This window comes from Periplaneta americana, chromosome 17 (assembly GCF_040183065.1).
Source record: "Periplaneta americana isolate PAMFEO1 chromosome 17, P.americana_PAMFEO1_priV1, whole genome shotgun sequence".
In the NCBI taxonomy this organism is placed as follows: domain Eukaryota; kingdom Metazoa; phylum Arthropoda; class Insecta; order Blattodea; family Blattidae; genus Periplaneta; species Periplaneta americana.
This window is the reverse complement of record NC_091133.1, coordinates 105850492-105877942: the sequence shown is the minus strand read 5'-3', so window position 1 is coordinate 105877942 and position 27451 is coordinate 105850492. Positions and strand designations below refer to the sequence as shown.

General features: G+C 39.5%; 2 protein-coding genes and 1 long non-coding RNA gene across 5 annotated transcripts; 2 read left to right on the top strand and 1 right to left on the bottom strand.

The window, feature by feature from the left end:
• Positions 1–124: 124 nt before the first annotated feature.
• Positions 125–23931, bottom strand: LOC138692822 (uncharacterized). Of its 2 annotated transcripts, XR_011330138.1 has the most exons (3): positions 23794–23917; positions 8647–12252; positions 125–1824 (listed from the first exon to the last, which is right to left on the bottom strand). It is a non-coding gene; the product is annotated as an uncharacterized lncRNA (long non-coding RNA). The 2 variants fall into 2 exon arrangements; XR_011330137.1 differs by lacking the exon at positions 125–1824 and having other exon boundaries at positions 2804–10365; positions 23794–23931.
• On the top strand, positions 5610–13090 carry LOC138692812 (ankyrin-3-like). Its single transcript, XM_069816045.1, has 3 exons — positions 5610–5744; positions 8693–10678; positions 12454–13090. The coding sequence occupies exons 1-3, from the start codon at positions 5645–5647 to the stop codon at positions 12957–12959; spliced, it is 2592 nt and encodes an 863-aa protein (XP_069672146.1). The 5' UTR covers positions 5610–5644; the 3' UTR covers positions 12960–13090.
• On the top strand, positions 17956–27062 carry LOC138692811 (ankyrin-3-like). 2 transcript variants are annotated; one of them, XM_069816044.1, is made up of 3 exons: positions 17956–18216; positions 23845–25830; positions 26342–27062. In XM_069816044.1, the coding sequence occupies exons 1-3, from the start codon at positions 18132–18134 to the stop codon at positions 26845–26847; spliced, it is 2577 nt and encodes an 858-aa protein (XP_069672145.1). In that variant the 5' UTR covers positions 17956–18131; the 3' UTR covers positions 26848–27062. The 2 variants fall into 2 exon arrangements, with proteins under 2 accessions (XP_069672145.1, XP_069672143.1); XM_069816042.1 differs by lacking the exon at positions 17956–18216 and adding an exon at positions 20835–21332.
• Positions 27063–27451: the final 389 nt, after the last annotated feature.

Here is a 27451-nt window from a genome sequence, read left to right as displayed (position 1 = left end):
CTTATTTTTAGGAATAAATATGGTAAGTAAAAATAAATGCAGTACTGACACACTTACAGAAGTGTGTAGAAGAAATCTATTTTTTTTCTGCTTCTGTTTTGCTAATACTGCATGTATACCTCATTCCCTTCCTTAACCAAACCAAATTCACAGCATACATCAGCTTTCTTTTTACCATTTTTGATTGGTTTTGTAATTTTAACTTCCACATTTAAAACTATTCTTTGCTCCTCGCATTGTGCTGTATACTACATCAGTTTGCAAATTGACTGTCTGGATTGCAGTACTGTACACAACTTGACCTGCTATGTTTGTAAAGTGTTGTAGATACAAAAGAGAAAGTTTGTTAAGTTTGGCCCATCTCACATTCCATCAACTTTCTTAGAATTCGAGTTTTGTCCCGTAAAATGCTTTTGTTCCAGTAACTTAATACAGTTTTTTAATGACAAACAGTAAACTCCTCTCAACAAAGTCTGTTTTTAATGTGATAGAACATGAATTTGTAAAGAATTTTTAACTAATTGCGGGCACTTGATTTGCATCATTCACCCAGCTGTCCCCATCTATTGGGTGATGTGCCGAAGCTAGTTCTTTCAGCCGCCATCAAGACTTTGTCCTCAGTGGACCAAAGAAAGCGAACTGCATAACACCATTTGATTATAATGTTGTATGGACGATGGTGGAATGCCAGTAAGGAAAACGGGAGTAGGCCATGAAAACATACCATCAAACACCGTCTTTGTCCACTACAAATTTCAGTTGGACCCACTGGGGTGATTGTAGCAGAGGTGTCACACTAATCCTGGTTACTAGAACCAATTAAACTGTAATCCCAACTATACATAGGGATATAAGAAAAATAAGGTACAATATAGTAAAAACATTACAACCAAAGGAAACATTAAGAGTAAATTCCATTTTATTTGATTTTGGACTCTTCATTCTTAGTCATAACATCACATAGATGGCTTAGTGCACACATGTGTTAAGTACATTTTCCGGTCAAATTGAATTAAGTACAAAATCGAAGTCCTGTCAGGTGTATCTTTACTGTGCACAAATGTGGGAAGTGAATACTAAGATTTTCCTACGTTATGTTTACTTTGTGAGAATAGATGTTAATAGAAGTGTAATTAAGTATCGAATATTAAAACTTGTTTTTTTCAAAATTAAGGGCCGTATTCATAGACATTTTAGCGCGGGCTTCCGGTGTATGATCAGCGTTTTTCGCATTCATAAACCAGTGTTAGCGATAGGATATGATTTGAATTCTGTACTAGTAACCAGTGGATAGCCAGGGCTAGCTTAGTAAGCTCGTAGCTCGTGCTGCGAAATGTCTATGAACAGCACCCTAAGAAATTAGCACTTACCACATGTGTGCACTAAGCCATCTGTCATTACCTCTCCAAATAATATTTATGTCTAAATTCGTTAAATTGAAGCATTTGGATTTCACGCTAATAATCAAGGACGTACGGACTATGCATGCAATTCCACCACCGACTTCACTAGGTATAACATACCAACATTGCTGGTACAGTACAAAATATCTGAAAGCCTGGTTGACGTCACTTGGAAGGGGGAGAGAACTGAGCGAAAACAATAATTCCGAACTTAAAATCTAGTAGTAAACGTTGACCTCTTATCTTGAGGTGGAGATAGAACGATTTCCTTGGGGGAGAGGAAGGGACAGCAGAATAGGACGATAAAATAAGGTAAGCTAAATCATAGATAGTTACATACAGGCCAGGACCAAACGAACTTCTTACATAGGACCACTTACAATATTGGCGCCCTGCTTCAAGGTTTTGGGTCTCTTAAACACTGAAACCGAAATAATCACAATAATTAGACCTATGTTAAGTGACTTTCCACACTTAAACAATCAAGTAATGATACAGAGAAAATTTGTGGTTGTGATTTGATTTATTTTCGAGATTTTTCGGAGCATCGAATAGAAGGTGTGAATTAGCGTCAACTACTGTATTTTTTGTGGTACATACGCGATAAACTTGGTCTCGAATTTGAGGTGTGAGGCTGGGCTATAGACCTAACTTATGTCATTCAAAATAATCTGCCTGAAAATTATGTCATTGAAGCAGATTTTAATGTGTTTCCAGTGTTTTCTGTTGCAGTAGGATTATCGGTATATTCTTGTTCATTAAAATGTGTTTTCGTGTCATCATTGTCATCATCACAAAATAACTACACGAGTTTAGTGCAGCCAGTATTAAGCTATGGTAGTGAAGAGTGGACTGTGAAGAATAAAGATGTCAGCAGAATAACAGCAAGTGAGATGAGGTTCATGAGAACAACAGCTGGATATACTCACTGGGATCATAAAAAAAATGAGGACATAATGCAAGAACTTCAAATAGAATCCATTATGCAGTTCGTCAGCAAATATCAACTTCAGTGGAAGGGTCATCTCGAACGAATGGATCGATGCAGAATTCCAAAAGCACTGTTTCATTACCATCCGCATGGCAAAAGATCTCTGGGTCGTCCAAAGAAAAAATGGACTGAAAATTCTAGTTTGAGACCGTAACAGGCCACTCAGCCTAATACTTGTTAGGAAGACGACGACGAGTTTAGTGCTAGCTCTCAAGTAAAGATTTTGCTTTCTCTTTTGTGCTCCAGACGGCTTAGAAGTCATTTTCTACTCAGATATTAACAAATATAAAAAACAACTAAAACTAGAAGTCAGAATTCACAGTTTACCACAATATTATTAGATGCACCCACATCGATACACTGAATATAGCAAACCAAGTTCCAGCTTCGCAATAACTGTAAAATCGCATTGGAAACTTGCACATTGTTACGTCATTATTTAAACTGCTACTCGTAGAATGTGAAAATACATTGGAATTTCATCAGTCCTAAAATATTCGTGTTGACTAATTAACACTTTAAAGATATTATAAGTTATAACATATTAATTAGTTACCATATTGTAACTTTTTTTTGTAAATTCTATTTCAAACTATGTAGGAGCTTAGGTTTAATTACAAAATACTTAAACCTTACAGCAGTCGCCTATAAGAATTTAGAATAAGAAGATTAACAATTCATTGTTGGTCACATATGCGATGCGACTTAAGCTCGATCTGTATAATGCAGAAGGTGTAATGGCAAATATACGAATATGATACAATAAATTAATTATGGTATTTAATTTACAAGTGTGAAATAACTTAATAAGGGGGCGTAACTATGGAAATAATTGTTGCTATAAAATATGAATTTTTCATTAAATGCTTAATACGAATATGATTTTTCGTTATTTTGGCGCCCCTCTCAATTCGGCGCCCGGGCCATGGCCCGCCTTCTCCGCCCCTTGTTACATACTGTATTCTAATCAGCATATAAATGCGCCCACACTCATATAAAAGGCAAATGCATACTTTTTTTTTTTAAGGGCGAAGAGCTCGAAGTCTTAAAGCTTATTGTGCTTACCGCTTCTTTTCTGTGAACGATTTTTGTTGTCAAACGAACGCGCTTTTGTACAAATATAGCACACTGTACTGTGAATTTAACCGGGGCTGTGGTAATGATGACAACGCATTTGAATAAATGATGGCGAAATGAGTCCGAGGTCCAACCCCGAAAGTTACCCAGCAATTCTGCTTCAATTGGTTGGGACAGTAGCCTACACCACCCTGACCTCGGGGGCATTGCCTCTATATGCTTCCCAGTATCTCCGCCTATGCCTTGAGCCACTAGTCGGAGCCTCAAGCTTTGCCACCCCTGCACGTCCATTTCATCGTCACCATCATCGAGGCTTATGACGTCACCAAACAAAACTCGCGTTCCATTTAATCCTTTTCAATTTTTTTTTTTAACTTAGAAGACGCCAATTTTATTGCTTTTAGAATGGTAATCCCCAGATCTCTTCTGAGCCTTAAAATTATTAGGGCATTAGAAACGAACTGTTTATCAATATTAGGCGTTGACCTTTCATATCGGCAGTAGAAGTCCATGTGCTGAATTGTCGCTCAAAGACTTGCTTTGCAGGTAGGATGACAGAATGTATGACTCATTGAAATTCACAATATTTCTTCTTTCAGCTCAAAAATTTAAAATTCCCTTCAGGTAGTTTATCTTTTTTTTTTTTTTTTATCTAAAATCGTATTTTTCAACTAATAACGATCTGTTTGTTTTCGTTTTCTTCGAAGAAAAGGCCAGTTCTTTTCAGCAGAGTTCTACACTAGCACTGTCTCTATTAAAGCCAATAATTTCATCTTTCAGTTTGATTATTAACACAGACTTGGAATGCGTTTCTCGGTGATGTAAAAGTCTTGCACTACCCTTCGTAATACACTTTCATCAAATGCGTTTAGTTCCATGACATTCTTTTTAATTATTCTCTTCTTACCCCACTTCTCGAAAAACGTACCACTGCCACACTTCCTCACTTCTGCCACAAATCTTTCCTTTTAATTTTGAAATGGTTACTTCAGGTATTTCGTTAACAGTTGTAATTTTTAAACACTAAACTTAACTCAATTATATACACAATAAAAATATAAGCTTACACTTAAAAATGCTACCACTTAAACTAACTCTATTTTTTTTTTCTCTTGTACGGAGGAAGAACCCGAAGGCTTATACTGTAGCCAGAGCCTTGTTGTGCTCACCAATCCTATTCTGAGAATGATTGGGTAGCCAAACGGCCGCGCTTTTTTACAAGTACAGCACACCGCACCGTGAACTTCACCCAGGCTGTTGTATGGATGATGAGATGTGAATTAGGGGGACACTCAACTATATTTTGGAACTTTTTTCCTATTTGACCAATCTTTTTCAAATTTGGAGAAAAAGTTTAATATACACATGGAAAGTAACATGCAAAATCTCAGCTCATTAAATCAAATACTTTTCAAAATAAAACATATTTCAATTTTTAATCGATCATTAATTGAAATATCACTTTTAATTATCATTTTTTATTTTTTGGCTTTGTGCATTTGACTGTGACTTCTCAATGAATAGGGGAAGAATTCTGCGTATTGATTTAGTTCTATCACGTAAATTAGTGTAGAAATTTAATTTTTCAATTCTATGACACTTTTTCTCCAATTTTTAAGTTGAGTGTCCCCTTAATGACGGCAAAATGAATCCGAGGTCAAACGCCGAAAGTTACCCAGCTTCAAGTGATTGAGGGAAAACCCGGAAAAACCCCAACCAGATAACTTGTCCCAAGCAGGATTTGAACCCGGACCCGCTCGTTTCACGGTCAGACGTACTAACCGTTACTCCACAGCGGTGGACTAAATTAACTCTATTACTCTATACAAACAATTTAAATACACACTACTTCAAAAATGCTACCACTGAATATTTTTAAAACTTCCGGAATGTAACACAAAGACATTCACTACAGGTAGGCGAAATACGTATGCAAGCGAGCTAAAGACTTACAAAAAGAGAGATGTTTTGCAAGTGGACTTTACGTCCAGCTAGTAGCCGACAGCTAGTCGTTAGGATTTCTGATCTTTCGCGGAAGCTGTACTTCGGGAATATGCCATCTTTGCGACATGTTACCCCATAAAGTTACGCAATGTCATGAAACCGCGGATGCGATTGAATAAAAGTATATTCGACTTTCAGTGGAAGTCTAGGAAGTTCGTTGCCTTCAACCATGACGACGGAATCGGCATCTTGTTCGAGAAATTGGCCGTATAACGGGCATTTCTGTTGCGTGGGAGCTTATTTCGAGCAGTACTATTCCATAGAGATACGTAAGTTTACACTCTGCAATAATTTTGACAAGTTTCTGGGAACACATTCATGTCGTTCCAAAATAAACTATCCGATCACAACCTAGCCTAAAAATGAAAAGTAGGAAACTCGTTCGTATGCTCTGTATGTATGTTACAAGTATTAGGTAAAACTCGACGACCTTCACCATAACTAAAGAAGCGAATCAACATATGTCACTTTTGTTCTAAAGTTAACAGCAACACAGTCTTCGGAAATGGAGCCTTCATGCCGCCAATTATAGCCTGAGGAAATACTCCATTTTCATAATTTTGGTCAACGATAAAGAATCGTAAGTAATTTATAATAAACATTTTTTAGTCGGAGAAGATAGTGTTCTTATCTTTAACGCAGAAAAAAAAGTTTACATTTCGAAATAATAACTTCACTACTGTTACTAGTAACAATGTAGTGACATACTATCCAGTGTTTGAGACCCGCATTCCGGAGGTCACGGGTTCAAACTCTGTGACCGAACAATCTGACTGGGTTTTTTTTATGGTTTCCCTTAGTCATAAAGGCAAATGCCAGATTGGAAATTTACATGTCATGATTCATCACCGCCTCAATTACCAATATGATAAACATTAATCAAAATCTATAATCAGTTACATGAACACAAGCCATCCACAACACACTATAGAAACAGGAACTCAAGAAGAGTAAAAACAGTCTACTGGTATACCCACACATTCTAAACACGCGACATGACCACAGATGTTAAAGCGTGTCTAAATAAACTTAACAAAGAAAGAAAAGATGCAGAGTCAGGCCAACATAAAAAATTATCTTCGTACACAATCCACTCTATATTGACATTAATTTGGAGTGATTTATTAAAGGATGCATTCAAGACTAATTTAGAAAAATGCTAAATTAATTATTCTTGCACCAAAAACGGATGTTCTCTGAACCAAATGATCCTATTTTAATTATTTGCATATAATAACAATTATGAAACATGCTAAAGGAATTATCCTTGCACCAAATGAGTGCTCTCTGGACCAAAATGGTCGTATTTTAATTATTTAATTTTGAGAATTTGCATTACTTTTTCCCCTATTCCGTCTTTACATTTTACCAAGGCTATTGACTGTTCATCATTAATAAGTCTGTGATATTCCTCATGTAATGCAACTTTTATTTCCAGTGTCTGCATTTTTCCGGGCCACACACCTGAGCCCGAGAATAAAATAATACATGGTATTCTATTAAAATTCCAAATAATGAACTTTAAAATAACTATTAATAAAATAGGGTTAGGTTATGTCTATGTAGCCTACATACTTCTGATCCATTATATTAAAATTATGATCCTTTCATAGTATGTTCAATATTAGTCATAATACTTGAAAAGAACATAAAAATAGCACATAAATTTACAGGAACCTGAATATCATAAACAGCAATCAGGCGACCAGAAATGTTGTGTACTGCAGTAGGAATAACACTATACAGCATTGTTCCACTCATCTTATTTGGAGGGATTCTTCCAGGCACTTCTTTGCCTCTCTGGCTTTTGTTTATGGCTTTCCAGAGTCCCGTAGCTTCTTCCGTTTTATATCATTCCACTCAGACACGTTAATTTTGCATTTTATCGACTTACTGAGACGTTTTAGATCGCTTTGTGAAACATATACTGCCTGCATCTGCCATCTTCTTTGCTATACATCACTGTTCCACTGAAGTGGTTCAAATGTCTATTATTGCCACTTGGGGATGGATATTCGATATTCCAGTGTTTTTTTCCATATGTAGGGTGTGGTATACATCGATGTTCCATTAAAAACTCAACTCCATAAAAAAATATGCTATACAGCGTTGTTCAGGGGCGTACTTCAATTTAAGTTTGCATTTCAAGATTTAACTCAGTTTTTCACAAAACATGACTTCAACCCCCTCGGCTGTTTCGTTGTTTTTCTTTTAATTTAGTAACTTATGTTTCTCTTTTTCTCTGAGGTTTTCCCCAATAGTAAGGGAAATGTAATGTAATCCCATGTCGAATCCTCGGATCCTTCCTGCCAATGCAAAGTTTCCTCTAGAATTTCTTGGGAACACGTAAATCTTTAAACACAAATAATTAGTTGACGAAGACAGTGTTAGGGCAGATTTGGCATATATCCATTTCTCCTGTCATAATTCTATCATTTCTACATATGGTACTCCACAATTATTCCTGACACTAATGTAATAGCAACAGGATAACTAATCGTATACTCAAGCTTGGGTTAGATTTCCGCTTGTCCTCATTACCTGGTTGGGCTTTTTTCTGAGCTTTTACCCAACTGTAGGCAAATGTCAGGAAATGTATGGCGAATCCTCGTCCTTACATCATCTCGCCCAAAAATTGTATTACTCTTGACTTGTTCCACATCTTAAAGGTTCAATGCCATTATAAGATCTATGGAATACAACAAATAAAATGTAATGAAAATTATACTTAAAATCACTGATAACTGATGCGTAAGTGTAAAAGAATACAAAATCAACAGAGAATGAAACACGAAACATATTAAGAGCTGATATCGTATGCACAACAAATGGCGCCAACAGAGCTACTGAGCACTCATAACGTAGGAATTGTACATTTGGCAACTCAACTGTTGTTACCATAGCAACAGGCCTCCCACGTTCTGTGATATTCAGTTGTTTTTCCGATCACAGCACTAATGTCATGGCCCATCTTCACAAAAAAAATAATACTAATAAAAAAGAAAGAAAACCGTGAAGTACCTTAATGTTACATCGTACCAACTTTACCATTATTCTCGAAACACAAACTAATGGAAACCCAGGATAACTATCAGAGAGAACCACAAGCAATGTCTAAGTATTTGGATGTAAATACACAAGGTAATTTAGGTTAATAATTAATGTCCCTACCTTATACAGTGGAACTGATTTTTGAAAATATTCTTTTGTACTGCAGCACTCCTGGAGGGTGATGGAGGTGTTAAGGCATCGGAGTTAGATGCACGGCTGTGGAGGGCTGCAGACCTGGGAGACTTAGATGATCTAATCCTGGCACTGGAGGCGGGTGCTGATGTCAACTTCCAGCACATCTCTGGAACGCCATTGGGACGCGCGGCACGTAGAGGCCATGTGGAATGTGTCCGCAGACTGCTCGCCCACAATGCTGATGTGGGAATGGAAGGACGCTTCAACTGCAAGAGCTGCACACCACTCCGTGCTGCAGCACGCAACGGCCACCTTGAAGTGATGAGGACTCTGCTGCGTAGTGGTGCCGATCCCAATGATGGAGCCCTACATGATGCTGCAGAGTATGGCCAGCTGGATGCCGTGATATTACTACTGCAGGAAGGTGCAGAGGTGAACTCTCGTACTGCTAGGGAGGAGACGCCCCTAATGTTAGCTGTGAAAAAGGGACGTCTGGACCAACTTCGCTGGGTGCTAGAGGGCGTGGTGGACTACTACCACTATCGTGGATACTGTTATAATGCTGCACACTATCCATATCGCACCATTCAATTCCTGTTCTGTGAGCAAAAAGCTGTGGACGCGCTGGACTTCCCGGAGTTAGAGAAGTTGCGTAATGCTCTGTGTCGCAATGATGTTCCGGTCCTTGAACAGTTGGTGCAGAGTGCCAGAAAGGGAGATCCAGCAGCAGAGAGGTGCCTGCAGCTGATGAGGCTGCTGCTGGAATGGAAAGCTGATCCCAATCTCCAGAATGAGGACGGTGCATGTGCACTTCATTTAGCAATTATAGACGAGGACATAGCCTGCATTGAGCTGCTTCTGAGTCGCAACGCTGCTGTCGATATCTTGAGCAACATATGGGGCTATTGCTCGGCTCCGTTACACCTGGCAGCACAAATCTGCTCTGAGGCCGTGGTGAGAATGCTGTTGCTTGCAGGTGCAGACCCAAACCAGCTTGATGAGAATGGTTGCACCCCACTTCACTCTGCCGCAAGATGGGGCAATGCTACAAGTGTACAACTGCTACTAGATGCTGGAGCCAATGTTCAGCTAACTAACAATGAGGGAATGACGCCTTTACACTACACCAGTACTTTAGAAAATGCACAGCTCCTTGTGAATGCTGGAGCAGATGTTAGAGCTCGTGACATTCATGGTTGTACGGTTCTTTTTGCTGCTGCAGACTTGGAAGGCGAGGGTGCATGTGTGGACTTCCTCATATCCCAGGGTGCAGATCCCCATGCTCGTAGTAACAATGGAGCATCGGCTCTGAATGTGGCATTAGAGCGCTGGCCCTCTGAAGGTGATGACGGAGGTATTGAGTGTGTCAGAGTACTGATATCGCATGGTGTAGTCCCAAACAAATCAGACATCAAAATGTCACTTCATGACGCCATAAAGCGGAGACGCTTGGGCTGTGCTCTGGCACTTATCCACCTCGGCACATCTGTGGAGGAACTGTTGGGGGAAAATACGCCATTGATGACGGCTGTGATGTGCTGCAGCAGCCTCGCCACTAAACTCTTGTTACAGGAAGGCGCCAATCCCAATGTGGAATGCAATGGCAAGACACTCCTAGATATGGCCCTTCTTCGGGGATGCTATGACTGTGCAAAAGTGCTGCTAGATGCAGGTGTACTTCTTAGAGTAAATGTCACTTTGGAGCTGAAATCAAAGAAGACATGGACCTGTTACATCGACTTGCACAAGGGGCTAATGATTCAAGACAAGGATGGCATAACAGCTACGCACATCCTGTGCCATAGCCTGAAGAGACTGTCCCTTTTGGAGCAACTGCTGGAAGATCCCATGTATGCACGCATCGCAGATGTGGATGGAGCAACAGGTCTCCACGTGCTGGCACTGGGAGGTGCTGATCGTGGCTGTGACTATGCAAAGCTGCTGTTGCAAAAGGGTGCAGATGTCAATGCGAAGGACCGTGATGGACTCACAACATTGCACTGCACAGCTTTCAAAGGTGTGGATTATGTACAAAATATAGTGCAATACCATAATACACATGTGTGGGGCAGGTATTTATGTTTGTCACAGGGATCAATTCTTAGTACAATTTTATTCAGTATTTACATCAATAACCTCAAGAACCTGGAAAAAGCTGTAATGAAACTGCATTGTTTTCTGATGATTTAGTCATGTATATCTCTAAACCAATAAAACTAAATGCCCAGTTACAAATTACTGCCAACAATTTACTTACACACTAGAAATTTGGTGTGTTGAAAACAATGTCTGTTGCCTCACTACACAAAAATTCGAATAATAGCTTTACTGTTTCGGAGAAGAAAGATATATATTTAGTTCATTATAAACCACTACTAACATATTCGAACAATCTTCTCGTTTTTAAATAACGATTTTGGTGAACAGTAAAAGTAATACGTACAAATGATTAAGCCTACAGTATACTAATAGATATTTTACACGAGTCTGTGAACAATTAATTACGTCTATATAAATCAAACAATTAATAAATTAAGTTAAATGTTTCACTCTGTGGGTAATAAAGAATTGACTTGGGAGCATCATAAATGATTTTATTTATTCTCATGTCTTTTGAACGATAGTTCCAGAAAAAGAAATAACATCTTAGGCAACATTACAGAACTACGTGGGTTAATACGAAAGTGATACTTCTTCCTCTTTTTTTTTCTTTCATACCTGGCGACCCATAATATTCCACATTTCATTTAATGACCTTTAGTTTCACTATATGGAGGGACAATGCAATAATATGTTACATGAAAGCGAAACATCACTTGTTCAAAATGGTGGATGCTTCCGATACCCATATGAAACAAAGGACTGTGATGAAATTCGTGACTGTGAACAAAATTAATTCAATTGAGATTTAAGTTCGTCTCTAAGAAATGTGTACCGTGACAGTATTGGATATATCAGTACAGTTAAACACTGGGTGAGACACTTAAAGAGCAGAGAACTAACACTCGAAATGACAGGTCAGTAACGACAGTGACAGAATGAAACAAGGTTCGAATCAACAGTCATCAACAAGATCGCTGTATCATAGAACGTGAACTGTGTGATATAGTAAGCATAGGAAAACCAGCTTTGACAGACATCATTAAGGACCTTGGAAGGAAGGTTTGCTCCCAAGAGGTACCAGAATTACTGACAAACGAGCAAAAACAAGCCCAGAAATACATTCGTTTTGAGTTTTTGGAGCTTCATGCCAATGAGGATGATATTTTTCTGTCAGGAGACGAAACCTGCGTCCACCATTACACACTGAAACAAAGTGTTCATGTTTACCTCCAGAATCACATTAAGAATTTTTACTGGGATACAATACAGCATCTCATTCACAAATGACTACTTCGTAGAAAAAAACAGGATGTTCGTGAAAGATGTAGGAATACTTCACTAGCAATTAAAGTTTTTACAATACAATAGTTATCATTCACCCAAATAAATCTTGCTGCTCCACAAATTTCTATCTTCAGCATCTTCTTCAGTAAGATCTCTTCTCGTAATACTTCTGATGGCATCCATCCATTGCACTCTTGAAAGTTTCTGAGAAAAAATTAGAAGGAAAAACATTCGTACTGATGTAATAAGTTGCGGAATACGTAAAATATATATGAGAAAGTATGTATCATTTTCGTCACACTCATTTCTATATTTAAAAGTTTAAATTTCACCACCAAATTTAAAAACTTCGACTCGACCTTTTCTCTTATCTCCATTCTATTAATGTACTGCTATTTCTTACAGGGTACTTTGAAATGGCCAGTCTCTTGCTGGAGTGTGGTGCTGACCCCAACCTGCGAGATGACAATGGGAGAACAGCCCTGCACATTGCTGCCCAGTACCTTCCACACCACCCGACGTTTGTGGACCTGCTCTTGCAAAACAGTGCCAATGTGGAGACAACGACCCAAGAAGGATGGACAGCCTTGCATAGCTCTACATTCAGTGGGAACCTTGTATGTGCACAGATGTTGGTGCGACACGGGGCTGATGTCAATGCTCTCACACATGAGGGTGCCACACCTCTCAGCCTGGCCAAGCAGGAGGGACACATAGCATGTGTAGAATGGCTGCTAGAAGTAGGTGCACAGCTGACTGAAGTCGATGTCATTCACACTCCCACATGGGACCTGTCCAAACTGTTCAGAAATGAAGCGCAGTATGAATTGCGGCAGGCGTGGAAATCTGAGGACTTAAAACCATCTGACGAAGACTCTGACAGCGACTTGGGTTTTGGCTTGTTTGACTAGTCTGTAGTTTAAAAAAAGATATACAGGAAGGGCCAACATCAAGGCTTTTTCTGTACTGCTCTGTCTTGTTACTACAGTGAAGGAGTAAGTGAAATACGGTTGAACTTGGTTATAGCGTCATTGAAGGGACTTACTTACTTACTTACAAATGGCTTTTAAGGAACCCGAAGGTTCATTGCCGCCCTCACATAAGCCCGCCAGCGGTCCCTATCCTGAGCAAGATTAATCCAGTCTCTATCATCATACCCCACCTCCCTCAAATCCATTTTAATATTATCCTCCCATCTACGTCTCGGCCTCCCTAAAGGTCTTTTTCCCTCCGGTCTCCCAACTAACACTCTATATGCATTTCTGGATTCGCCCATACGTGCTACATGCCCTGCCCACCTCAAACGTCTGGATTTAATGTTCCTAATTATGTCAGGTGAAGAATACAATGCGTGCAGTTCTGTGTTGTGTCATTGAAGGGACTAAAGAAATTATGTCTTAATAAACGAGGACTGCCTGTAAATCTCAGGGGTGTTTATGTTGAGAAATAAAGATTGTTTCAGAATAATCCTAGTTCAATTTCTATGTCAGGCTTTGAACTTTTCAATGTTGATATGTCAGCATTACAAATAGTGTATTTTACTATACTGCATTTAATTTTTAACTTACTGTACCCGAATCACTTATCTACTATATATATACTGTAAATGCTCACTTCATTGTTCTACTTTTCTGACAGTATACCGGCACAGTAGCTATAGTGTTTATAATGCAGGCTCTCTCTCCATTCTCACTCTTAACGTCACATCATCTCTCCAGAAGCTTATTTAATTTACAGTTCAATTAAAACATTAGGATTTCATGCTAGTAATGAAGGATGTACGGACTACACATTGGTATAAGATACCAGCATTGCTAGTACAGTACAGAAGATCTGGTTGACGTCAATTGGAACAGGGAGAGAAATGAATGAAAACAACAATGGAAAACATTGACCTCTCTACCTTGAGCCGGTAATCCATTTTGCTATCATCAGATACAGATATAGTTGGACCATCGGATCTGTGCCCCCGTAAGATATGCGAACTGAACTCTAATTCCTTCTCAGCCTCGGTAATTCATTTCTCTCCCTGCATTCCTATCTCTCTCCCTTTCTGTCCCCCACTACTCACAATTTTGGCCTTCTTGTGGGACAGTTTACAATATTTGCACTTGCAGTCCAGTGTTGTCAACTCAACATGAATACCGTAGCACGGAGTGGCGAAAGAAATATTATTAAGCAAGTACGTAATAGCATTTTGCGATGAAGAGAAACAAACAGGTCAATATCTGTTTCCTATAAATCAGGCAACGAAAAGAGCAACTGATATCACAGGCAAGGCTTATTTTATTTCAATTGATTATGTATTAAAATTACTTACTTAACTAATACTAATAATACAACATTTTATGTAATTTATATAGACAGGTCAGAACTCCTAATAAAGAAAATCAGGAGAGAGGGAGTCTATGCAGGAGATGAAAAGCTAGAATCACCAGAGAAGAACAGACCAAGGGAACTTTTAATTATTGTAGATGATATGAACCGATGTATTTTAAGAAGAAAGATACAAGAATATTATGCCGTTCAGAAAGAAGTTTCAACATTGAAGAAATTACTGAAGCTTGCAAGAGAAGTAATAATTTCCAAGGTTGGAGAGAAAAAGTACGGAAAATGATGCGAGACATGGGATTTAGGTTCAAAAAATGTAGAAATACAAGATGTATTTTGATTGAAAGAAATAATATTGTAGCATGGAGGACCAGTTATTTATGACACCGTTTGACAGAAGTTTGGCAAAATCCCTATTCGACAAGGTTCATGGCTTGCTGTATAACGTGATGGGAGGAAAGCGGGTGGAATGGAGTGAGTACAGGCGTTAACTTTTCCAAGAATGACGACAGTGCTGAAGGGGCACAAATCCGATGGTCCGACAATACCATCGAGATTTTTGATGATGGAATATATATGGCGTCATCAAACAACTCGCAATCCATTTAATCCTTTCCAATTTTTTTTTTTTACTTACATATAGGACGCTAATTTGCTTTTAGATTGATAATCCCGAGATCTCTGCTAAGCTTTCCAAATTATTTGGGATCGGGGACGAACCTTTCCTCATCTCCATCGCGTATCATTATAAGGCTCTGTCACGCACAAGATGTGCAGCTCAATGCTTAAATGATGCCAACATAGAATGCCAGACGACCAATAGAGCCATCTGTGGGCGTTTCCATATCTAATTTCCGTAACATCATTTACTATGGTATCTTACTACTTAACTCACTTACTGTGTAGATACCATTCACTACTCTACCAGGATATTTTATGCAGTACTGCAATGTGCAGTCTTAGAAACAATTGATGGCGTGACTCTTGGTGGTGAAAAAGTTGAAGTATTGAAGAGTGATTCACATAAGTAAATTTGTGTGTGTGCTGTCTTCTTTGAGTTCAAGTAGGATGTCAGCCTCTCTTCGTGCTGTCTCTGTACCTTTCACCCCGATGACGCAGTCAGTAACATGCTGGCTTGCGAATCTCCTATGTTCTTTCAAATCCTCCAGGGAAAACTTGCTTGTCATTTCTGGTCCACATCTAAATTCAATTATATATGAAATAATATGTGTACATAGTCCATCAGGGTGATTTAAAAGTGCGTAGAATTGTCTCACTTGTCATTTGTAAGATATAATTCATGTGCAAATTAAACATTAAGTAAAAAAAAATATATATATATATTTATCCTGCATTTGTACTTGTGTCTTTGTATTCTGTTTCTGAGTTCCACAGCACAGCCGAAAGCCATGATCCTTGTCATACCTTGCCTACTTTAGCTAGTGTGATGCGTCAGTCATTGTCTATACCAGGGATGGGCATCGTGCCTCACTTGAGAAATAATGCCTCACTGACCTTCACAGAGCTTATCGCTCTGAGTGACATCACCTTCACAGATCCCTTTTCTCCCTCATGCAGCTCCTAGGCGTGGGCAAGTTCTATATCAGTTTCATAAGCAATATCAGTGGTGGCATAATGGCATTATCAAAGCAGCGTGTACACGTTAGAAAACGATTATTTCATGAGAAATGGGAGGAAGAGTTTCTTTGCTGTTTAGAAGGGGAGAACATACGATGTATGTTATGCTCGAAAATCCTATTAGGCATTAATAAATTTAATATACAACGACATTAATCCTTAGGTCATAAAGAACATGCTGAATTAGAAGGTAAGACAAATTACATGTTGTTTTTCGTACTATTCCGAAGAAAATTTATGATCTTAACATTTGCATAGTATACTAAATACGACATTATACCTTAAACACGCTTCATTAAAAGGTACGAGGAATTAAATGTTGTTTGTACTTATTATTTCCAAAAGAAATTTATAAAAAAAAAAATCAGATGTGCGTAGAAAACGAAATATGATTTTCTGAAATTAGTTTAGGTCGAGACCGTGCAAATCTATTAAGTAATCTTGATAAACGCCAGAATATTCAAGAAAATAAACGTAGACAACGTGATGGAATATTATTGGCTAGTTACGCAATTTCTCGCCTGTGATTTAAATCAATTCAGCGACGGAGAAACAGTAAAGAGGTTTATGATTAAAGCTGCCAAATTAATTTGCCCAATTGAATAAAAGTTTTCGAGAGTCTCACGTTAACCAAGCGCTTTCCTAATAATTCGCCACTAACCGCCTTAGCGATTACGATAAGGTGATGCAGGTCACAGCAGTTCATATTTCCCATCCCAAGCTACAGTCCGCTCTCCTAGTAAACAAACTATTTCAAATCGAGTGCCTCACGTAACCGAAAATTCTGCCCATGTATGGTCTATACACATGTAGAATGTAGACAAGTACAGAACCCGAACCAAGTTGTGGAATTTAACCACTATGCAGAGCAGACCTAGGTACTAATAACTCAATCAAGTCACTGCATATTTCCCTTTAACTCCCCAAATCCATCTTACCCAGCTGTAACTTAAATCTACATACAAACTTAAAAATGCTACCAGTGAATATTTTTAAAACTTCAGTGAAACTAGTGTTGAGGTAATTCCGGTGATTTCTTTGAATTTACAAGAGATTTGGGAGAAACGAGTGTTGAGTGACTTCCGCTGATTTTGGAATAGACACCAACGCACATGAACTGCCAACATAGAAAACAAAAAATCACTATCTGTTCAAGAGCGCCACACTCAATCGCTTTCACTTTCATCTTGACGATAATAAAAGCCTAAACTAACCTAACATAACCTAACCTGTCACTAAAATCCTAAACTAACCTAATCTAACTTCTCACAGATACGCCTCTACAAGGCATAACACAAGCTTAAATTGTCCTAACCTAACGTGTCACAGTTTCGTATATGCAAAGCATAATAAAAGCCTAAACTAACTTAACCTAACTTAATCTGTCACTAAAATCCTAAACTAACCTAATCTGTCACTAAAATCCTAACCTAACCTGTCACAGGTAAGTATGTAAGACATAGTAAAAGTCTGAACTAACCTAACCTGTCATAACACTCCATTTTCTTACTTCTACACACTTCCCTGAGGTATGAAAAAGGCCGAATTTCTATCCCGCTGGAACATTGCAAACTAGCATAAAACGTTCGTATTGTCTCGTAAGTTATGTTGGTACGACATGTAAGACGGCTGAAGATGCATATCCGCAATAGGAAAAAAAGTAGTCACTCAACGCTCATTTAACCAAGATTTGTTTTATCAAGATGCAATTGATCGTATATACAAGCCATAACAGGAGCCTAAACTAACCAAACCTAACCTGTCACAGATTCGTATATGCAAGGTTATAAGCGGAGTATGAAGGGAACTACCTCAGTGCTAGTTTAGCCAAAACTTCCGTTGTAACACAAAGACATTCACTACAGGCACGTAAGCGAATGTTTTGCAAGTGAACTTTACGTCCGACCAGGAACTGATATCCACCAGTAAGTATAAACATTCTCAATGGTCGCGAAGCTTTCAGATCTTTCCTTCGCGGGAGCTATAGCCTACTTCAGGAATTTCCCATCTTTGCAACAAGGTTACGAAATGTTATGACACCGTGGATGCGATTATATATCCGATTTCCAGTGCAAGTCTAGTCAGTACCGGTACGTTCTTCGTTACCTTCAACCATGACGACGGAACCGGCATCGTGTTCGAACTATAGACGTTATGATGAGAAGATATTTATGGCGCTGTGGCGTTCCAAAGATATACGTAAGTTTGCAGTCTGTAATAATTTTAACAAGTTTCTGGGAACACAATCACGTGTGTTCCCGAAATAAAATATCTGACCACATGGTAACCTAGCCTAAAAATGAAAAGTAGGATATTTGCTTATTCTGTATGCATGTTACTAGAAATTCGTTGACCTTGACAAAAACTATGGAAGCGAATAAACATATGTCACTTTTGTTTTAAAGTTATCAGCACAATAACCTTCGGAAATGGAGTCTAGGCTACATGCCGCAAAAGCGTGGGGAAATAGCCTACTCCATTTTCATCATTTTGGTCAACGGTAAAGTAATCGTCTTTTATTCAATGAGTTATAATATCATTTTTTGGTACAGCGGGGGAAAAAAAAACTCATCTTTAACGCAAATAAGACCTACAGATCGCTTCGGATTGTACACTTAAACTTCAGCGCAGTGAAAGTAATGCTTTAATAATTTTTTTCTACCAAACACATCATCATCATCATCATCATCATCATCATCATCACATGCACTACAGCCCTGTTCGGGCCTCGGCCTCCTTAAGGATTTTCCTCCACGACTCTCTATTCCTTGCCACCATTCACTCCAAGCTTCCTCACATCTTCAATTATTCCATACATCCAACGTAATTTGGGTCTCCCAACACTTCTTCCTTCCGGTTTATACTGCATGACTTGCTTGGGATTTCACTATTATCTATTCTGTATACATGTCCAGCCCAAGGCAATCTTGCGACTTTTATGGCACCAAACACATTACTACATTACATAGAAATCTCTACATCAGAATAAGGAACTCAGAAAGTCCCGCCCAAGTCCTTTTCGCTTACACTGCCTTATAAACAAACGCACTGTAGGCACTGCATCAGTAATGGATTTCAGGCGACCAGCAAGAGCCGAAAGTTTGTAAAAGCTATGAAACCTACTTTATACAATCCGTCACTGAACAACGTTTATCTCCCTACTCATCTCAACCGGGTAAGGTAGATTGGGAAGTTAAGACGAAATCTGCAGGACTCGAATGAGTTATTAGTGCCTAGGCCCGCTATACATAGTGATCAAATTCCCCAACTTGGTTCGGGTTTTGTACTTGTCTACATTCTACATGTGTATAGACTACGCCAGACATATCACATGCATAACTATTATATTACGCTGGCCTTTCGAAACAACAGGAACATAGAGACCTTTAGCCTAGCCGTCCACTGGCACCGTGAACGGCCGAATATTTGTTAGGCCGTATACGGCCGAATACCGGACGACCGGCAGAAGAGCCGATCGATCGTCCACTGGAGCCGACGCTTCGGCCGTCAATTACCAGTTGTATGCTCCTTGCTACATGCTTATACTTAATTCATACATACATACATACATACATACATACATACATACATACATACATACATACAGCCACCGGCGTGGATCAGTCGGTTAAGGCGCTTGCCTGCCGATCTGAAGTTGCGCTAGGGCGCGGTTCGATCCTCGCTTGGGCTGACTACCTGGTTGGGCTTTTCCGAGGTTTTCCCCAACCGTAACTTGAATGCCAGGTAATCTATGGCGAATCCTCGGCTTATCTTGCCAAATATCATCTCGCTATCACCAATCTCATCGACGCTAAATAACCTCGTAGTTGATACAGCGTCGTTAAATAACCAACTGAAAAATTACATACATACATACTTACATAAATACTTACATAAATACATACATACATACATACATACATACATACATACAAATGGCTTTTAAGGAACGACGAAAATATAGGGTATATCCGATGCTTAGGGAAAGTGTCGCCTGGGAAATTTTCATCATCTACGCCTACACAATTAACTTCTAGAGGATAGTGCTATGTTTTTCGATTACTATCGGATGAATGTTGATACATTTCAATAGCTATATTTTAAATGTAATTCGTCCATCAATCTCAAAATGGTCAAATTTCAGAGAAGTTGTACCACCTGAGAAACGTTTGCCAGTGATCTTAAGGTAAGTAGTACATGTATAATAATTTGTTAAGCCTTAAAAATTTTATTTCACTTGTTTAACGAAAAAAAAAAAAAACACAATAACTAATTATTTTTTCGGCGTTCATGGCGAAATTTATGGAAACAGTCACCACGTGTTGCCCTGTTCGGCCGAATGAGACCGGAAAATCCCATCTGAATTGGATCGAACCGGCATTCGGCTGTCTTCGGCCGAATAGGACGAGTGTAATGGACGCGCGCCAATGCATTCTCTTGTTGTGGGATCATTCGGTCGTGTACGACCGTAAACGGCCGAGTTGTTATTCGGCCGAATTCGGTTCCAGTGGACGGCCAGCCTTATTCTCATATTCCACGCATGAAACTTCGTATGCGAGAAATTAATATATCTACTCTCATTTGTGTAAACAGAGTGCCCTTGCTGCCTGTAAATAACTTGGGAGATAGTTCATTATCTGAAGACGAATGACATTTTTCAATATTTTATTAATAGTGGGATATGATGGTAGAGACTGGATTAATCTTGCTCAGGATAGGGACCAATGGCGGGCTTATGTGAGGACGGCAAGGAACCTACGGGTTCCTTAAAAGCCTTAAAAATACACTTCTATTGCTCACACTTTAACTAAAGCGTGAGTAGTTTATGTGCGCAAGCTTCCTGTAAAATGTATTTTATTTTTTAACACTGATAAAGACTTCGTGTCGGTCGTTTTCCAATTGTTAAATCAGCTCGTTTATTGTTCTCCATACGACACACATACAGAATTCGTCAATATTTGTTTTCGTTTTCTTCTTTAGACTATTTTTTTTCTGGGAGTTTAGAAAGGAGTCCCCGTATTGGCGTTTTGTTGTCCCTTTTTCACTATTCGTTTCAAACTACTGCTCGACACTCCTATAGCTTGCTATCGAACTAGTACAATTGAAGTAATAGATAAATCTTGAAGCAACTTTAATCAGATTACTCGTAGTCTATGTTTTCATGCTAAATAGTAGCATCAGAACCGCTCCCGCCAGTCTCCGTGCCTATCACTTCTTCCGGCTCTCGCGCATCTCAGGGTTCTCGTCCACTGTACAGTGTTGTCTTGTCAACTGGGGGCCCGCGACGTGGTATATTGCGGTCCGAAGAGCCACAGGTGTACTTTTCAAAACCATAGCTTTATTATTGCTATAGTTGTAGTACTGTAGCGACATAGTAGTCAGTTTCTATCTGGGTACTTCACGAGTTTAGTGTTTTACAGTAGACTTTCTCAATATGTTGGATATTCGCTTTTGAAGCTTCAATCTGTCTTCTAATCAGTGGCGGCTGATTGGTTGAGGCAAGTGAGGCCGGGCCTCAGTCACTTTGCTTCCTTAAACTCAAAATTTTAGTTCTGAGTGTGGGTGTTATTAATTAAGGGGAGCGGTGGCATGATGTAATTGAGTTCATACGAATTATATGTATATTTACATTAGCAGTTAGTATAGCCCCCCCCCCCTTCACCTTCCCTTGCTAGAGATTGGGATTATTTTAGGATTTTATTTTACTATGTTGAGTTGTTATCCATCTCTTACCAGGGAAGGGGGAACAGAATGGAGTTTGTGTGTTGGGGCGCTTGTGCCATGTGTGCATATGTTTTTTTTTATATTAATATGTTCAAGATAATATGTTAGTACCGTATTAAAGTAGTTGATAACATCTATTTTTTTTATTCACAAGACAACCCAACAGTTTCCCATCTGGGTTTCTCCCTACTCTCTATATACAATCGATCCTTGGATGGTTGCGTGGTTTTACCTAAGCAAGGCACAGTGGTAGCTTGGAGCGTGCTTGTGAAGGTATGGGTAGGCAGCACGTGTTACAAATGTTAGGGAAGATTTGGCATAAATCCATTTCTCCTGCCATAATTCTGTCATTTCTACATACTCCACAATCCTAACACTAATGTAGTATCGTAGCAGCAGGATATACTCAGGCAATGAGGCTTGGGTTAGATTCCTGCTTGCCTTCATTATCTGGTTTGATTTTTTCTGAGGTTTTACGTAACTGTAGGCAAATGTCATAATGTAGGGCGAATCCTCAGCCTCCCCTCACCTCGTTAAATAGTTGTTTAACTCTTGACTTGTTCCACATCTTAAAGCTTCAATCCCCATATAAGGTCTATGGAATACAACATGAAATGTATTGAGAAAATGTTAAAACATTCATTCATAATTGACGCAAAAGTACAAAAGAATAAAAATCAACAAAGAATGAAACACGAAATTTATTAAGAGTTGACATTGTAAACACAACAAATGATGCCAACGGAACTACTGAGTACTGCGATGTGGGAACTATAAATTTGGCAACTCAACCGTTGTTACCAAAGCAACAGGCCTCCAATACTAGATGATATTCAGTTGTTTTCCCGATCATAGTGGAAATGTCATGTCCAGAGCCCGGGTTTTATGTAATATGAAAATGAGAAATATGTGCATATTAAGTAAGCACTGAGCATGTACAGTATGTTATAACTGGAACTTGGAAAATTCAGATGGCACAAACTTTGTTTCTGGGTATGTACATAAATAATAAATAAAAAATATGAAACTTAAAATCCAACACTTATTAGATGAATTTTTAAGCACTGGCAAGAAAAGAGAACTTGAAAAAAAATTACAGGCGCACATGTGATTCAACCTCATTTAATTATTGTTTGGAGGCGCAAGTCATAATTAAATATTTTTCTATATTTTCTGCGGTCATTGATTGCTTTCTGTCTGTTAGAATGTTCTTATAAATAGAAAATGAGCTCTAAATTTCACACAGAGTAACTGGACATATTTCAGATGAGGAACGATACTCGGAACAACGTTTTCGAGGAGCTGCATACACTCACCTTGAAGTATTTTGCATACAGTGAAAAAAGTTGTCTATTCTGGGTTCTTTTTCAATACGTCATTAAATTTTGCTGAAACACAGTCACCGACTACTCCCTTGCTGGTTAACAACACTGCTACAAATTCTGATGTGTTTGAGAACAAAATAGGAAAATGTTTGAAACGAGTCATTGTTGGCGGCATTGAAATCTTGCAATTGAGCTTTGAATATAATGACAGTGTACAAGTAGGTCAATAGCATTCAAATTATTTGTCTTTTCATGCTATGGTATTGGATAATTCAATATAAATGCAAAATAAACCGAGAAATTATTATTATAAAGTATCATTTATTATATACTCTGTAATGATGTTAAAATATATAAAATTATGTATTATGGTGTGAAATATCTAATTTTTTACCAAATATGTAAAAAAATGTAAAATAAAATTTATGGACAACATTCCTACATGTTTATCTCGTAAACATTTAGCTTTTATTCGTGCATAAACATACTATATAGCATTAAAATATGTAATTATGTAATGTCTGGGCAATAGTCATGTCCCATCTTCAGTAGAAAAAATATATATATACTATCTCATGTTGCACTATACCAACTTTATAATTATTCTCAAAACAGACTTATAGAACTCCAAGATAACAATCAGAACAATTAACCACAAGCAGTCCACACCAATGTCTAAGTACTGGATATAAGTACACGAGGTAAGTTAGGTTAATAATGTTCCTACCTTATAAATGACAATGGCACTGACTTTTGGAAATATTCTTCTGTACTGCAGCACTCCTGGAAGGCGATGGAGGTGTTCAGGCATCAGAGTTGGATGCACGGCTGTGGAAGGCCGCAGACCTGGGAGACTTGGACGACCTGACCCTGGCCCTGGAGGTGGGTGCTGATGTCAACTTCCAGCACAGCTCTGGAACGCCATTGGGACGTGCAGCCCGTAGAGGCCATGTGGAATGTGTCTGCAGACTGCTCGCCCACAATGCTGATGTGGGACTGAAAGGATGGTTCAACACCGACAGCCTCACACCACTCTGTGCCGCAGCACGCAATGGCCATGTTGAAGTGATGAGGACTCTGCTGCGTAGTGGTGCCGATCCCAATGATGGAGCCCTACTTGATGCTGCAGAGTATGGCCAGCTGAATGCCGTGGTATTACTACTGCAGGAAGGTGCAGAGGTGAACTCTCGCTCTGCAACAGGGATGACGCCCCTAATGCTAGCCGTGTGGAAGGGACGTATGAAACATATTCGCTGGGTGCTAGAGGGCGTGGTGGACTATTACTTCTACGTTGGATACTGTTATAATGATGCATACTTTCCACGTTATGCAGTTGAATTTGTGCTCCAACAGCGCAAGGCTGTGGACGCGCTCGACTTACCAGAGTTAGAGAAGCTGCATAATGCTCTGTGTCGCAACGATGTTCTGGCCCTTGAAGAGTTGGTGCAGAGTCCTGGAAACGGAGATCCAGCAGCAGAGAGGCGCCTGCAGCTGGTGAGGCTGCTGCTGGAGTGGAAAGCCGATCCCAATCTCCAGAGTGAGGACGGTGCATGTGCACTTCATTTAGCAATTATAGACAAAGACATAGCCTGCATTGAGCTGCTGCTGAGTTACAATGCTGCTGTCGATATCTTGGGCAAGACGTGGGCCAAATACTCAGCTCCATTACATCTGGCAGCAGAGTTCTGCTCCGAGGCCGTGGTGAGAATGCTGCTGCTTGCAGGTGCAGACCCAAACCAGCTTGACGAGAATGGTTGCACCCCACTTCACTCTGCTGCAAGTCAGGGTGATCTTATATGCGTACAACTGCTGCTGGATGCTGGAGCCAATGTGCAACTAACAGACAAAGAGGGAAAGACGCCATTACACTACACCGGTACTTTAGAAAAGGCGAAGCTCCTTGTGAATGCTGGAGCAGATGTTAGAGCTCGTGACATTCAAGGTAGAACAGTTCTTTTTGGTGCTGCAGACTTGGAAGGCGAGGGTGCATGTGTGGACTTTCTCATATCCCAGGGTGCAGATCCCCATGCCCGTGATAACAGTGGGAAATCGGCTCTGGATGTGGCATTACAACGCTACACTTACAATGATGACGATGGAGGCATCGGAAGTGTCAGAACACTGATATCGCATGGTGTAGTCCCCGACAAAGCAAAGATCAAAATGTCGCTTCATGACGCCATAAAGCGGAGACGCTTGGGCTGTGCTCTGGCACTTATCCACCTTGGCACATCTGTGGAGGAACTGTTGGGGGAAAATACGCCATTGATGACGGCTGTGATGTGCCGCAGCAGCCTCGCCACTAAACTCTTGTTGCAGGAAGGCGCCAATCCCAATGTGGAATGCAATGGCAAGACACCCCTAGATATGGCCCTTCTTCAGGGGTGCTATGACTGTGCAAAAGTGCTGCTAGATGCAGGTGTACTTCTTAGGGTAAATGTCACTTTGGAGCTGAAATCAAAGAAGACATGGACCTGTTACATCGACTTGCACAATGGGCTAATGATCCAAGACAAGGATGGCATAACAGCTACGCACATCCTGTGCCATAGCCTGAAGAGACTGTCCCTTTTGGAGCAACTGCTGGAAGATCCCATGTATGCACGCATCGCAGATGTGGATGGAGCAACAGGTCTCCACGTGCTGGCACTGGGAGGTGCTGATCGTGGCTGTGACTATGCAAAGCTGGTGTTGCAAAAGGGTGCAGATGTCAATGCGCAGGACCGTGATGGACTCACAACATTGCACTGCACAGTTTTCAAAGGTGTGGATTATGTACAAAATATAGTGCAATACCATAAGACAGATATGTGTGGCAGGTATTTACGTTTATCACAGGGCTCAATTCTTACTATAACTTTATTCAATGTTTACATCAATAACCTCCCCAAAATCCTGCACAAAACTTGAATCAAAACTGCATTGTTTGTTGATGATTTAGTCACGTGTATTTCTAAACCAAGAAAACTAAATGTCCAGTTACAAATTACTAACAAAAATTAACTTGCACAACTAGAAATTTTTTGTGCTGAAAACGTTGTCTACTACCCCATTATACATTTCGGATAACAGCTTTACTGCTTCAGAGAAGGGAAAAAAAAAAAAAAAAAGACATGTTTAGTTCATTATAAACCACTACTAACATTTTCTAACACTCTTCACACTTTTAAATAAGAATCTTGGTAGACATTAAAAATAATAACAGAATTTGGATCTCTGACTATAATACATACAGTAACAAAACTATTATCCTAATGTACTGATATTTCTTACAGCGTACTTCGAAATGGCCAGTCTCCTGCTGGAGTGTGGTGCTGACCCCAACCTGCGAGATGACAATGGGAGGACAGCCCTGCACATTGCTGCCCAGTACCTTCCACACCATCCGATGTTTATAGACTTGCTCTTGCAAAACAGTGCCAATGTGGAGACAACGACCCAAGAAGGATGGACAGCCTTGCATAGCTCTACATTCAGTGGGAACCTTGTATGTGCACAGATGTTGGTGCAACACGGGGCAGATGTCAATGCTCTCACACATGAGGGTGCCACACCTCTCAGCCTGGCCAAGCAGGAGGGACACACAGCATGTGTGGAATGGCTGCTAGAAGTAGGTGCACAGCCGACTGAAGTCGATGTCATTCACACTCCCACATGGGACCTGTCCAAACTGTTCAGAAATGAAGCGCAGTATGAATTGCGGCAGGCATGGAAATCTGAGGACTTAAAACCATCTGACGAAGACTCTGACAGCGACTTGGGTTTTGGCTTGTTTGACTAGTCTGTAGTTTAAAAAAAGAAATACAGGAAGGGCCAACATCAAGGCTTTTTCTGTACTGCTCTGTCTTGTTACTACAGTGAAGGAGTAAGTGAAATACGGTTGAACTTGGTTATAGCGTCATTGAAGGGACTAAAGAAATTATGTCTTAATAAACGAGGACTGCCTGTAAATCTCAGGGGTGTTTATGTTGAGAAATAAAGATTGTTTCAGAATAATCATAGTACAATTCCTATGTCAGGCTTTGAACTTTTCAATCCTGATATATCAGCATTACAAATAGTGTATTTTACTATACTGCATTTAATTTTTAACCTACTGTAGCCGAATCACTTATCTAGTATATCTAAATGCTTACCTACTTCATTGTTCTGCTTTTCTGACAGCATACCGGCACAGTAGCTACGGTGTTTATAATGCACACTCTCTCTATTCTCACTCTTAACATCACATCATCTCTACAGAAGCTTATTTAATTTACAGTTAAATTAAAACATTAGGATTTCATGCTAGTAATGAAGGATGTACGGACTACACATAGGTATAAGATACCGGCATTGCTAGTACAGTACAGAAGATCTGGAAGCCTGGTTGACGTCAATTGGAA

Coding starts and splice junctions, on each gene's coding strand:
- LOC138692812 (XM_069816045.1), top strand. CDS start 5,645: ATGACGACGGAATCGGCATCTTGTTCGAGAAATTGGCCGTATAACGGG. Junction 5,745..8,692: donor GTACTATTCCATAGAGATAC/GTAAGTTTACAC, acceptor TTTGTACTGCAG/CACTCCTGGAGGGTGATGGA. Junction 10,679..12,453: donor GCACTGCACAGCTTTCAAAG/GTGTGGATTATG, acceptor TATTTCTTACAG/GGTACTTTGAAATGGCCAGT.
- LOC138692811 (XM_069816042.1), top strand. CDS start 21,179: ATGCTAAATAGTAGCATCAGAACCGCTCCCGCCAGTCTCCGTGCCTAT. Junction 21,333..23,844: donor TGCGGTCCGAAGAGCCACAG/GTGTACTTTTCA, acceptor TCTGTACTGCAG/CACTCCTGGAAGGCGATGGA. Junction 25,831..26,341: donor GCACTGCACAGTTTTCAAAG/GTGTGGATTATG, acceptor TATTTCTTACAG/CGTACTTCGAAATGGCCAGT.